The 13,767-nt window shown below is 37.5% G+C and overlaps 1 protein-coding gene across 5 annotated transcripts in view; it reads right to left on the bottom strand.

Moving 5' to 3' along the window:
* Window positions 1-13,767, bottom strand: part of MYO16 (myosin XVI) — a 627,399-nt gene that overhangs the window by 143,509 nt on the left and 470,123 nt on the right. For all 5 annotated transcript variants that reach the window (XM_038387064.2, XM_038387062.2, XM_043509217.1 and 2 more), the window contains exons 22-23: window positions 9,312-9,464; window positions 8,525-8,725 (exon numbers count right to left, since the gene is read on the bottom strand). In XM_038387064.2, the coding sequence (XP_038242992.1) occupies window positions 8,525-8,725; window positions 9,312-9,464 (354 nt within the window). The remainder of the gene's footprint in view (window positions 1-8,524; window positions 8,726-9,311; window positions 9,465-13,767) is intronic.

The raw sequence follows: 13,767 nt of genomic DNA, 5'->3' as shown, positions 1-13,767 counted from the left end.
CATATTTGTTACCTCATAACTGGACTACAGAAATGAATTGGACTCCCTGGACATGAAACTCACAGACCTTAGGAAATTGCAACAATACAGCAGTGTTTCTCCTCAGCAACAAAAGTTACCATGAGCACTTCAGATCTCTCCTTTGGTCACTATACTGGTTCCCCATTGATACCTAGATCAAATTCAAGATCTTGGTCCTATTCTTCAAGGAATTCAAAGGTCTGGGCCAATTATCTAAAACACTGCTAGAAGTGCTGGGGTGAGGACCCCAGACAACAGTTTCACTCCTCTGGCACAATGGAGTTGTCTACTGCATAGGAAAAGTTTTCCTGTGCAAGAGACAGAGCCTTCTTGTGGCCTGCCCAAGACTCTAGGAGCAACTCCTACAGGATCTAAGAACCACAATAAACCTCCCCGCTTTTTATTCCAAGGACAAAATGTACTTCTTTTACTGAAAAAAGAAAAGGAATACTTGTGGCACCTTAGAGACTAACAAATTTATTAGAGCATAAGCTTTCGTGAGCTACAGCTCACGAAAGCTTATGCTCTAATAAATTTGTTAGTCTCTAAGGTGCCACAAGTACTCCTTTTCTTTTTGCGAATACAGACTAACACGGCTGCTACTCTGAAACCTTCTTTTACTGAGTGATCAACAAGAAAAACACATAGTACTGCAGACATCCACCTCCCACAAAATACAAAACCCAACCAAAACAAAACCAGTCACACACTATTATTCCCCCAGGAGGAGGAAGAGAGAAAAAAGGAAAGACCCACATGTGATGATGCCGGTCTTGATGCTTAATGTACTACTGGAAGGCACTCAGATACCACAGTGATAGATAGCCACAGTATAAGACTCTGGAATAGCATAACAAACCGGAGGATGGTGATGCAAACATCACCTTCCCTCCCTCCAGAGTGGGTCCATTACTCCTGGAGCACAGTTGTACATGCTGGTGGGTAAACTGAACCCAAAGTGGTTCTCAATGAAACCTTAACAATTGCATTTCTTGATTTTCTGTATTCAAATTTCCAAATTTAATTTTGCATTAACATCAGTTTTAATATTTCATCTCACATTACATGTATGTTAAAAATGCTAAAATGATTTCTCTCATATCTAACAATTGTAAGTAGATGCCAAACCATGACTAAGGCTGCAAGCAAGGCCTGCATTAACAATACACCTTGGGTACAATTTTGAAAGGTGCTTAATGTGAGCTTAAGTCCCATTTTTAATATTACATAGACACTTAGAGTCTCAGTCCCAGTGTCATTCAAAGAAATTTAGGCTCTTATGGTACTTAGGCACTTAGTAATACTGATCAGTAAAATAAGTTGCTTTGATTAGGTCATTTGACAATTATGTATTGCTGCACACACAGTCCTCAGACTTATGACACAATTGGTTCCTGAAAGTCACATCTTAAGTCAAAAATGTAACTCGAATTTTCCGTAGGAACAATGTCGGATCGAGCATCGTAAAGTCAAAACTGACATTGTAAAGTCAAAACACAATGACAATTTATAAACTTAATTTGAATGTCGTAAAGTTGAGGACTGCCTGCCTGTATTACTCATGAAAAAAGATTATATGACTTGGATCTATATAACACGTTATATTAATTACATCATTTGACAATCATAGAAAAGGCCTGACAATATAACTGCATGCCATTTCTTTTTTTTTTATGACAATATAAAGTAATTCTCCAATGGCACCTCTTATGAACAAGCAGTATATTTACTAAACTATTAGTATAATTTATGTACACTATTAAATGCTTTTAGTATTCTTAACATAAATGTTCCAGCATATTTCTCCATGAAAAATAATTTACAGAATTTATTTTACAAATCCATAACATCATTTCTTAATTGAGAATGTTAGGCTTTAACTAAATTAGAAGAAGAGTTATCCGAGGTTATAGTAAGTAAAGCAGGTGGAGATAATAAATTATCATTACACGTCTGCACAGAAGTGAACAAATTTGGGAACCTGGGGTACTGATTTAATTCAGTACTAAATGATGGATTTTATTTAATAAGACATCTCTTATATTACCTGTGGTACGTAAAACAATTATTAGGAATCTTATTTATGATGATATTACTATTCTCCTTTCCAGGGTATGTCTACATAGCAAAAACAAACCTGTGATAGCAAGTCTCAAAGCCCAGTCTGCTGACTCAGGCTTGCAGGGCTTGCGCTGCAGGGCTAAAAATTGAAGTGCAGACATTTGGGCTTAGGTAAGAGACTGGGCTCCGAGACCCACCCCCCTTTCTGGGTTTCAGAGCCCAGGCTCCAATCAAAGCCTGCATGTCTACACTGATATTTTAACCCCACAGTACTAGCCCTGCACGCCTGAGTCAGTTGACCTGGGCTCTGAGACATGCTGCTGCAGGTTTTTTATTGCTGTGCATATATATACCCACACTTTTTCTTGCTGACATGGTAAATTAAGTCAGTGCTTCAACTCACTAAAGAGTGATTCTGTAAAAGTGGTCTTGTGGGGCTTATATGTACTATCTCACAGTGATTCTAGTTCATATGTGCTCAGTTCATAAGTAAAAAGATGTTCTACTTTTTTGCCAGCCTTGTACAGTCAGTCATCTACTTGGACAGTGCTGCTAGCTTTGAATGTCAATTTGTCCACTTCTCTCATAAATCTCTACACTTTCAAATTTCTATACTACTTATGCATGAAATATCCTCCCTAGACTAATAAAAAATTAGTCCACTCCTTCTTCATATTCATTCCTCAGCATCAACTTCCGCTGTGATGCCTACAAGAAATGTCTACACTGAATTGTTGTCAAGCACAGCTAATATTTTTTAAAATAATTGTAAATTATTCAGAACCATTGAACTGTGTACATAGCTAATCTACGTAACTGCATGCCCCCATCCTTCTAACACCTTTTCACCTTCCCCACTTCCCTTCTACTGTTTATTACAGTTGTTGCATTTTATTTCAAACTCTTTGGTGAAGAGACTATATCTACTTACACATTTGAACAGCACCTAAAGTAATGGGGATGAGACCCTGTTTGGGGCCATTGGGTGCTAACACAATATAAATTAAAAACAGTCATACGTAGAGTACCACATGACATCTGGTTTCAGTAAAAAGAAATGTTTGGGTTGAGTTTATGTCTTAAAGTGGGTTAAGTTCAGAGGGGAGGTTTTTTTTTCTTTCTTTCTTTTCTTCAACCCAGTTAGTCTACCCTTAAAGGTTTTCACTATTTTTAGTGCCACAGAATCAATAATAGGCCAAAGCAGAACCTGGGAACTAGCCTCTTTAAAAATTTAGGGAAAGTACATATCTGAATTTATGACCCAGGCCTTTAATGGACTCAAACCAGAACCCCAAAGATAATTGGGAAAGAAGATCAGCATTTGAACTTTGATCTGGCTCAAAGTGCGTCTGCATTCAAATCAGTTAAAAATAATGACTGACTGTTTTAATAATGAGATATAGTATAATAAACATATTTTGCATTGTTTTGATAGTATTACATTGTTGTGGTGGGTTATCCACATTATGTAAAATTAATTTAACATTTCATGCTGATAAAGCCATGATACTCTGCAAGACATTTAAGATGTAGATACTAATCTTAATTTGCAGTTAAAACATTTAAATTCAGTTAATGGTAAAAAAAAACATTTATCATTTTGTATAATTTAAATGAACACACTGAGTGCAGATATCAACACACTGGGCCCTCATTGGTACTTTATTTATTACTTTCCTGCCAGAACATAAAGATGTAGTTAAAAGAAGCTATCAAGTCTTTGATGAAACAGTGAGATCACTTAAAAGCTTGCACCTATCAATCTCTTTTGTTTTCTTTCTAGAACCTAACCCTTGTTAAATGAACATTCTTCATGTATTCTATGATGATTTATTCTAACACACTGATAGAAATAATAGACCATGAAGAGGCAAATCTATTTAGCAGCAAAAATTGGCTAGGGGTTTTGTGGAGATTCTTTTTTTTTGGGGGGGGGGGAGAAGACCTGTAAATGAACCTCCAAAACCAGGTCTGATATAAAAAAACACAACTAACTTCTCTCTGTGAAAGAGAACATCTTTGTCAAATAACCTTTAGTGGCTCAGGTATAACTTAGAGTAGACTGATTTGATTTTTATGTCTGGGGATTCAGCCTGGGGAAAAAATAAAGAAAATAAAAGCTTCCCTATTGATTAATCCCTCTATTTGGTCTTTTGATTTAAAGGTTCAGTTTCAGAGTCTTCCTGGGCTGTAAAACTGTCTCAGACAAGGCTCCCATTGGTGAAGGTGAGTTGATAGTTGAGAGAGGTATTTTTGACACACACATACTTGGGAAATTGAACAGACATTGATCTGCACTAAAAGGACATTATGTAAACAGCTTTAAAGAACAAAGAAGCTGGTCTTTTGGTCTGATCAGTTTATTACAATTCTGTAGGTCACAACTGTGGTAAGGTATGTAATATCAAGAGGTCTATCAAATTTGTTAATGTGTTCGTAAATTTAGTCTGCATAAAGCTTGAGCTATAATGACAAATTGTTCAGATAACATGAATAACATGCTGACAGAATCTCTCAAGTATCAGTATATTAAATATCTCTGATGGTTTATGTTGTGACTGTTAGCACAGTACTAGGATGATATATTTCAGATTTACTTACTGGTACGTTAACACCATTTATAATAAAAGATATTTTGAGCCCTGGCAAATGTTCAGAAATGGAATACTATCCTTTCGCCCTAAAAAAATCACTTCCATCAGCAAGACTAACAGACTCCCCCCCTGCAAATCAAATAAATGAACAAATGTAATTTTATATTGTATTATTATAAGTGGTTGCTTCTGCACTTTTTTCTGCAATATCAGACACGCATCTGTCAATACCCATGTAGCATCCGGCAATGTTTTCTTCACTGAAATCAGCCCAACAGTCTCATAACAAATACACTGAATGCATAAACCAAGAAAAGAACTCAGAATTTCTGGCACCAGGGCTGCCAAGCCACCTGCCACCTAGGGCCACGGGTCATAACGATTCCCTGTGAGGGCCAAGGTGAAATGTAGCACGATTTGTTTGTTCTGTACAGGGTGTGAAGAAGCCATTTCACGCTGACTAAAAAATATGTGACGACAATAATTTGAGCTACCTGAGGACATCAGGCTGTCTGCCTTCTATTGTTTAACAGACTTGTATCCAGTGTAACTTTCTACCAAATACACAATGTTTCTAGACACACTGACTGAATTTAAATGGGTAACCTTAGAGTTGAAAGCTCCATATTCAATTATCAAAATGCCTTTGTACTGGTCATTCATTTTCTACCTTCTGAGCCTAATTCACCTATCATTTATGCTCATGTCAATCATGAGAAACTTCATTGAAGTTAAAGGAGTTACATCAGAATAAAACTGGTATAAGTGAAATCAGAATCAGGCCCCCTTGTTTTAAATGTCCGGATCTCCAAAGTCAATGAGTCATCCAAGTATTGCTTTACACTTCATTTACTTCAGACACATTTAATTGAAGACTATAACAAGGGCTATCAAAACCTGCCAAACTATTCTGATTCTTTTTGTATGAAATTCTTATTTTGGATTGCCATTAAAACACAATATATTTAAAGGTCTGATTTGCTAGCAATTTACACCATAAAGCAAAATATAGTAACAGCACAAGCTTAAGAACAGCATCAGCAAATGTAAAATCCCTAAAAAATTCCTGGGGGAGTGTGGAAGAGAGGGTGATCTATTTTTTAAATGAACCCATTAGGGTATGTTAGTTTGGAAAAATCTGCATTTTATGTACTTACTTATTAAACAACTATTCTTCTGTTCTTAGTAATGATACCCTGTGATAGTGACATAATGATCCCACGAGAAATGAAAAATGCAAATTTATTTTTGAAAAATGCTCAATCACTATTCAAATAGGGAAGCTTTAACATTTCAAAAGGATCTTTCTATCTTTGCAAGACAAGAGCCTCTTACCCTCAGTCAGGATTCTATCAACAGCTTGTCAAGTCTTGCATACACGGGGCCAACTCCTTAGCTGGTGTACACTCTAGAGTATCTTCACTGAGTTTAATGGAGCTATGGGGAGTTATATCAGCAGAGGCAGTGGCCCATTGTTCATGCTTTAGATTAAACATCATTAATGGTACTGGGGAAAGGTCAAACCAAAAGTCTCTTTAATAAAATGAAATTCTAAGGATAAAACACAAATGAATGAAAGGTATACCATTTACCACTCAAGTCCTAAGTTTTGGAACTAGGTACCTGAGGCTTTGATCTTAATTAATGGTCCTATTGAGTGTTTTGTAAGAGGATACCACAAGCATGTTCCTCCCTCCCTCTGCCCCCATGTGATTTTTTCAATGTGCTTATTGTTCTTGTTATGAGTTTAATTTTCATTCCTTAACTGCTTCACTGCTGCTCTTTCATGCCAACTTGTATATTGTTCTGGGGTGCGGCAGCATTCTAGCACTATTCTCACATACCTTTATCATTACAATAGAACACTGTGTCATGCAGTCTATCTAGATCTCATAGTTATATAGCACATGTCACCACACTATCTAAGCCCAATATGTTTGCTACACTGAGCAGTACTGCAGGATAATGTTGCTCTAACTACCTGGCATGATGAAGAGTTATGTGTTATACACTCTTGGTGAAAAGCTTCATTTCTCTTGGGGGTGAGGGGGGATGCACGCACAATATAGTGTATATGTTCTAACAGTTATCTATTCAACATCATTTGTAATTAAGTACAGTAATCTGAAATCCCAGTTAACCATGATGGTACAGGTAGCCTAACTAATTATAGTGAAATTGAGATTTTGATCAGTTTTTATCATTGATCAACTTGGCTGTTTACCAAGCTTATCTTTCCTGTCTTCTCCCTGTCCAAAAAGGAAAGAACCTAGGGCATAGTTGTCTGATATAACACAGGGCGTATAGAGCCTAGGATATAAAGCTTATATATCTAAACACATACACACACACACACACTCTACATACACTAATGTAGTTTATACAGACTATCTTTAAACATAGGGCCTGAACCTGCAAGGCACGAAACTGCTATGTGAGTTCCATGAACAGATGGGTTTGCAGCGTCAATGGCAAGAAAGGGAAAGAGAGAGAAAAGGCCAATCTAATTAGACATAAAGACCAAATCCTGCAATTCTTATTCTGTGTCCTTACACGATGACTTCATTTGGAGTTTTGATAATGACTGTATGGTTTAAACCATTGATTCTATACACTACATTCAGAGCACAGAGCATCAGCAGCATATCAGAATGAGCCTGAAGAAGAATTTTTGAAATTTCCTTTGGGCCAAGAAATTCTCATATTGGCCCTGTACATCACCATCTTGTACTGTGACATATTAAATACCAAGAGAAAACATAAAGGAGTATAAAACATATTTCCCATATCTGCAAAAAGAGAAAAGTGATTGTCCCACTGTCAGAATATTACCTGTACTTTTTTTTAAAAAAATCTGATTTTGATTCTTGGGACAGAGGGACAGTGTGCAGACAGAGATGAAGGAAGAGAATGGGGAAAGAGAATTAATGTAAGAAGAGGGAGAAAGAGTACTGGATTTCAAAGCCAGTCAAAATTTTCCAAATTATGATTTTTGGTTGGAAAAAATGTGATGTATTTTTCACAAAAGTTGCCAAAAATTCATCCTGTTTTTTGACCAGCTGGAGTGAAATTTCAAAAAAGCACAATATTTTGGTGAACATTTTCACAAAAAGAATCCTATTTTTTTTATCTAGACCTGTGCAACATGGTAAGGATTTTCAAAACTTCTCTTGGGCCAAGAAATTCTCATAGTGGCTCTACCAATCATCACCTTGTACTGTGGCATATTAAGGATCAAGAGAAAATAAAGGAGCAGAGGATCGTCTTTCTAAGTGGCTCAACCCCTCCTCCGCCTGAGGCCCCACCCCCACTCCATCCCTTACCCCAACCTCCACCCCGGCCCACTTCGCCCAGCCCCATTCCATCCCCTCCTCCAGTGTGCCCCGCCCTTGCTCCTCCTCCACCCCACCTCTTGCAAACCGCTGAACAGCTGATTGTGGAGGGCAGGAGGTGCTGCGAGGGAAGGGAAGGAGCTGATCAGCGGGGCCCACCAGTGGGTGGGAGATGCTGGGGAGGAGGGGAGGAGCTGATCGGGGTGCTGCCGATGGGTGCTGAGCACCCACTATTTTTTTTTCCATGGGTGTTCCAACCCTGAACACCTACGCAGTCAGCACCTATGTAAAGGAGTACAAACGAAATCATTTATTTGACAGCCTTTGAATTTTGAGGTATTAGATTCTTTCTAACAATGTATTGTCAGATAAACTGATTTGTTTGTAATGAACTCAGCTCTTTCTGTTAGCTGTCAGAAGTTGTTAGTTCAGAAGCTTTGAGGAATCTCTTTTGTCCTTATTGCCCTTTCCCTTAGCTATATATGATTAATTACTCATTTCTCTCGACTCACTTACCCGTCCAGCGTAATGCATAACAGTGAAGGTAGGACTCTGATCCTTTGGTGCAACATTGCCATTTCCATCTTTTGTGGAAGAATATACTGCATTTGTGTCTGAGGTTTCCAGGTACGACTGAAGGCATTTAGAAAGATTCTGTTCTATTGACCAAATGGATTGGCTTTCTTCATCCAGCATTGCCAAAAAACCTGATGGCTTCTGAAATGAAAAAAGGATGATCTTAGATTTCTCTGTTTTTACTCATCGGCAGAATACTATTCTTCCATTTACAGTAAAATGTCTTGTTTATTAAACAGAATTGTGTATCACTGTAAAAAAAAACCTTTTGGTTAAAGTCTGCTAAGCACATCAGATGGACATCTACAAAAATGCAAAGATTCACATTTGATTTACTCTAAAATTGTGATTATCACTAATCTCGAAAGAAAAAAGCAAGAGATTATGCTATTTCATAGAAATCATACTCCAGAAATCAATTCCAAGGATAGAAGAAATCTCCATTGTCACAACAGGAGTCAGAGTTCTGCGGTAGTATCTAGGGACTGCTATATAGACCCTACATGTGGGGTCCAGTGGATCAGTATATGCAGTTAACCTCTGCCAAACCCTTTCCCCCATACTGGTGCACGGGGCAGTTCTGAAGGCCTCCTTCTCTGAACTCTTTGCCCCTGTCACCTTCTCTAGAGACACCTAAATCAGAAACTGCGAGCCTGGATTTTTATTAGCCTAACACACAGAGCATGTGTATAAATATAAATTGTGTGTAAATGGGTTTGAAAACTACCTGAAAGAAAAAGTCCAAGGCTTCTGTATGGTTACCAGGAGAATATGTTGTTTCCATAGTAACTCCCTCCTGTACACATTCTGCTTCCTCTTGTAGAAAAAGCACTTCATTGATATACTGGTGTATCTTCTCATTGATCATGTTGACACACAGCTATTGTAAAAAGAAGGAAAAATGAGTCATAGAAATTTACAAAATAATTTATCGATACAGGTTTTACTCTGTGTCAAATATCAAACTTGATGAAACGTTGATATACGTGTGATCTCTTGTGAAACCAGAGATTAGGAAGGCACTGGGGAAATGTACATTATTAGTACTAAATTGAGAGGAAACAGTTCTCTGTTTATACCGATTATTGTGAATTCTACATGTTTGTCCAAATTTTACCAGTACTCTCTGATATACTGGTGTAAATCTCAAGTAGTTCCACTTATTAAAGTGGAGTTATACCACATTTACATAAGACACCACAGTGAGGGGTAGTAGTGCATCGTGGGACTCCAATGGCCATAGTGCATTATGGGAGATGAAGCCTGGCTGGAGAGCCCAGCAAATAGAGGAGAATGGGGACATGAGGCAGCCAAACTGTAATTCCGACCGGGCAATGCATCAAAATGTGAAAGTGATTTGGTTTTGGCAGAAAATAGAAAACTTAATTTCAAGTATACAGCTTTTTGACAACAAACAAAGAAATAAATATTTTCTTCAGAAAGCACACACATTTTGCAAAAAAAAAATTGTCTAGCTGAGAAGCCAAATTTCAACTGAAAAATAGCTGAGATGTAATTTTTTTGATCGGACATTTTCCAAGACTGTTTTTTAAAAAATAGAGATATCAGCCTATGGAAGAATAAATATCCGATTACTTCATGGAAGAGTGTTTCTCATACTAATGCACTCTGCTTGCAGTCACTTTTCAGTGAAGCTGTGTAGCATGACCAATAAAAAAATCCAAAACAAAACAAAAATAATTTTTATAATTAATTGAGTACTTAATTATTTATTAATAATAAATATTTTAAAATATTAATTAATCCAAATACAGAATAATACAAAATAAAAGTCTTAAATGCAACCATCTATTTTTAGTGATATTTCTCAAAATTAATCAATTTCACAACTTTTTCTCAAACACTTAAAATTGAAACTAGAAGACTGAATTACACAAACAAGCAATACATTTAGGAAAAGATAATTTTTTATATAACTTTATATAATATGTTTTATCCTTCATTTTCAGAATTCTAAATCAAATTACAGAATCCTTCTTCTAGAAAAAGCTTAACATTACTTTAAGAGACAGCTATAACATTAAAAAAATCTATCTTTTGTTTAACAGAGTATCTGAATCCTCATCATGAGAAAAAATTTGTGCCACTATACATTCATGACCAGACACCATTTAATTTTACACAAGAATATTTTTTTAAAAAAGTTAATTTGCTAAAATAACTTGTCACGAGTTCAAGATTATAGAATCATAGAATCATAGGAGTGGAAGGGATCTCAAGAGCTCATCTAGTCCATTCCCCTGCAGTCATAGCAGGACTAAGTATTAACTAGACCATCCCTGACAGGTGTTTGTCTAACCTGCTCTTAAAAAATCTTCAATGATGGAAATTCCACAATCTCCTGAGGCAATTCGTACCACTGCTTAACCACCCTGACTATTAGGAAGTTTTTCCTAATGTCCAAACTAAACCTCCCTTGCTGCAATTTAAGCCTATTGCTTCTTGTTCTATTCTCAGAGGTTAAGAAGAACATTTTTTCTCCTTCCTCCTTGTAACAACCTTTTATGTCCTTGAAAACTGTTATCATGACCCCCTTAGTCTTCTCTTTTACAGACTGAACAAACCCAATTTTTTCAATCTTACCTCAAAGGTCATGTTTTCTAGAGCTTTAAACATTTTTGTTACTCTTCTCTGGATTTTCTCCAGTTTGGCCACATCTTTCCTGAAATATGGTGCCCCGAAATGGACACAATACTCCAGTTGAGGTCTAATCAGCATACATTAGAGCAGAATAATTACTTCTTGTGTCTTGCTTACGATACTCCTGCTAATACATCCCAGAATGATGTTCGCATTTTTGCAACAGGTTTACATTGTTGACTCATCTATAGCTTGTGGTCCACTATGACCCCCAGATTCCTTTCCGCAGTACTCCTTCTTAGGCAGTCATTTCCCATTTTGTATGTGTGCTATTCGTTCTTTCTTTCTAAGTGGAATAGTTTGCATTTGTCCTCATTGAATTTAATCCTATTTACTTCAGACCATTTCTCCAGTTTATCCAGATCATTTTGAATTATAATTCTATCCTCCAAAGCACTTGCAACCCCTCCCAGCTTGATATCGTCTGCAAACTTTATAAGTGTACTCTCTATGCGATTATCTAAACCATTGATGAAGATATTGAACAGAACCGGACCCAGAACTGATCCCTGCAGGACCCCACTTGTTCTGTCCTTCCAGCATGACCGTGAACCACTGATAACTACTCTTTGAGAATTGTTTTCCAACTGGTTGTGCACCCACCTTATAGTAGCTCCATCTAGGTTGCATTCCCCTAGTTTCTTTATGAGAAGGTCATGCGAGATCATGCAAGATCAAAAGCTTTACTAAAGTCAAGATATACCACGTCTACTGCTTCCACCCAGTCCACAAGGCTTGTTCCCCTGTTAAAGAAAGCTATTAGGTTGGCCTGACATGATTTGTTCTTGACAACTCCATGCTGACTGTTACTTATCACCTTATTATATTCTAGAGGTTTGAAAATTGATTGCTTTATTATTTGCTCCATTATCTTTCTGAGTACAGAAGTTAAGCTGACTGGACTGTAATTCCCTGGGTTGTCCTTATTTCCATTTTTATAGATTGGCATTCTATTTGCCCTTTTCCAGTCTTTTGAAATCTCTCCCGTCTTCCATGACTTTCCAAAGATAATCACTAATGTCTCATTCTCTGAAATGCTTCTAGTTCCATGTGCAGGGCCAGTTAGACAGGCAGAAATGCAGAGTCTCAATGCATGGATGAGACGATGTGAAGGGAAGAGAGGTTTAGATTTATTAGGAACTGGGGAAACTTTTGGGAAAGGGGGAGTCTATTCAGGAAAGATGGGCTCCACCTAAACCAAAATCAAACCAGATTGCTGGCACTTAACATTAAAAAGGTTGTAGAGCAGTTTTTAAACTGGACCACTCTCAAAACTGGGTGACTGGGCAACAAAATGTCTGATGTACAATACTTGAGTCAATCATAAAACCCAACATGCTATTCTGTGAAGGCTTTCCATATTTCCACAGAACACTGGAGGTTATTAGAGGAAAACAATATATTGCAATGTTTCAAAGTGGTAGCCGTGTCAGTCTGTGTCAGCAAAAAGAACGAGGAGTACTTTTGGCACCTTAGAGACTAACAAATTTATTTGAGCATAAGCTTTCGTGGGCTAAAGCCCACTTCATCAGATGCATGCCTTGTGAATTTTACTGATCAATACATTGCAGCATATTACAGCAACAGTTCAATTTTCAATAGTAAGACATTGCAAGTAGAAATGTGTCATTCAGATCCTCAGTCCTGAACTTATGAGAGTGGATTCTGCTACAGAAATCAAAAAGGAAAGTAATTCAATTGACTACATATCAAGAAGCAAGCTCTGATTGCTGTAGATGCATTCAATTGGTACACACACTAAGCACAGAGAAAGTAAATTCTGACTCCTTAGGTTTCAGAGTAGCAGCCGTGTTAGTCTGTATTCGCAAAAAGAAAAGGAGTACTTGTGGCACCTTAGAGACTAACAAATTTATTAGAGCATAAGCTTTCATGAGCTACAGCTCACTTCATCGGATGCATTTGGTGGAAAAAACAGAGGGGAGATTGATATACACACACAGAAAACATGAAACAATGGGTTTATCATACACACTGTAAGGAGAGTGATCACTTAAGATAAGCCATCACCAGCAGCTGGGGGGGGGGGAGAAGGAGGAAAACCTTTCATGGTGACAAGCAAGGTAGGCTATTTCCAGCAGTTAACAAGAATATCTGAGGAACAGTGGGGGGTGGGGTTGGGGGGAGAAATAACATGGGGAAATAGTTTTACTTTGTGTAATGACTCATCCATTCCCAGTCTCCATTCAAGCCTAAGTTAATTGTATCCAGTTTGCAAATTAATTCCAATTCAGCAGTCTCTCGTTGGAGTCTGTTTTTGAAGCTTTTTTGTTGAAGGATAGCCACTCTTAGGTCTGTAATCGAGTGACCAGAGAGATTGAAGTGTTCTCCAACTAGTTTTGAATGTTATAATTCTTGACGTCTGATTTGTGTCCATTCATTCTTTTACGTAGAGACTGTCCAGTTTGGCCAATGTACATGGCAGAGGGGCATTGCTGGCACATGATGGCATATATCACATTGGTAGATGCGCAGGTGAACGAGCCTCTGATAGTGTGGCTGAT

The sequence above is a fragment of the Dermochelys coriacea genome, chromosome 1 (genome assembly GCF_009764565.3).
Source record: "Dermochelys coriacea isolate rDerCor1 chromosome 1, rDerCor1.pri.v4, whole genome shotgun sequence".
Lineage (NCBI taxonomy): Eukaryota > Metazoa > Chordata > Testudines > Dermochelyidae > Dermochelys > Dermochelys coriacea.
Note: the sequence above shows the minus strand (reverse complement) of the source record. Positions and strands in the feature narration are given on the sequence as shown.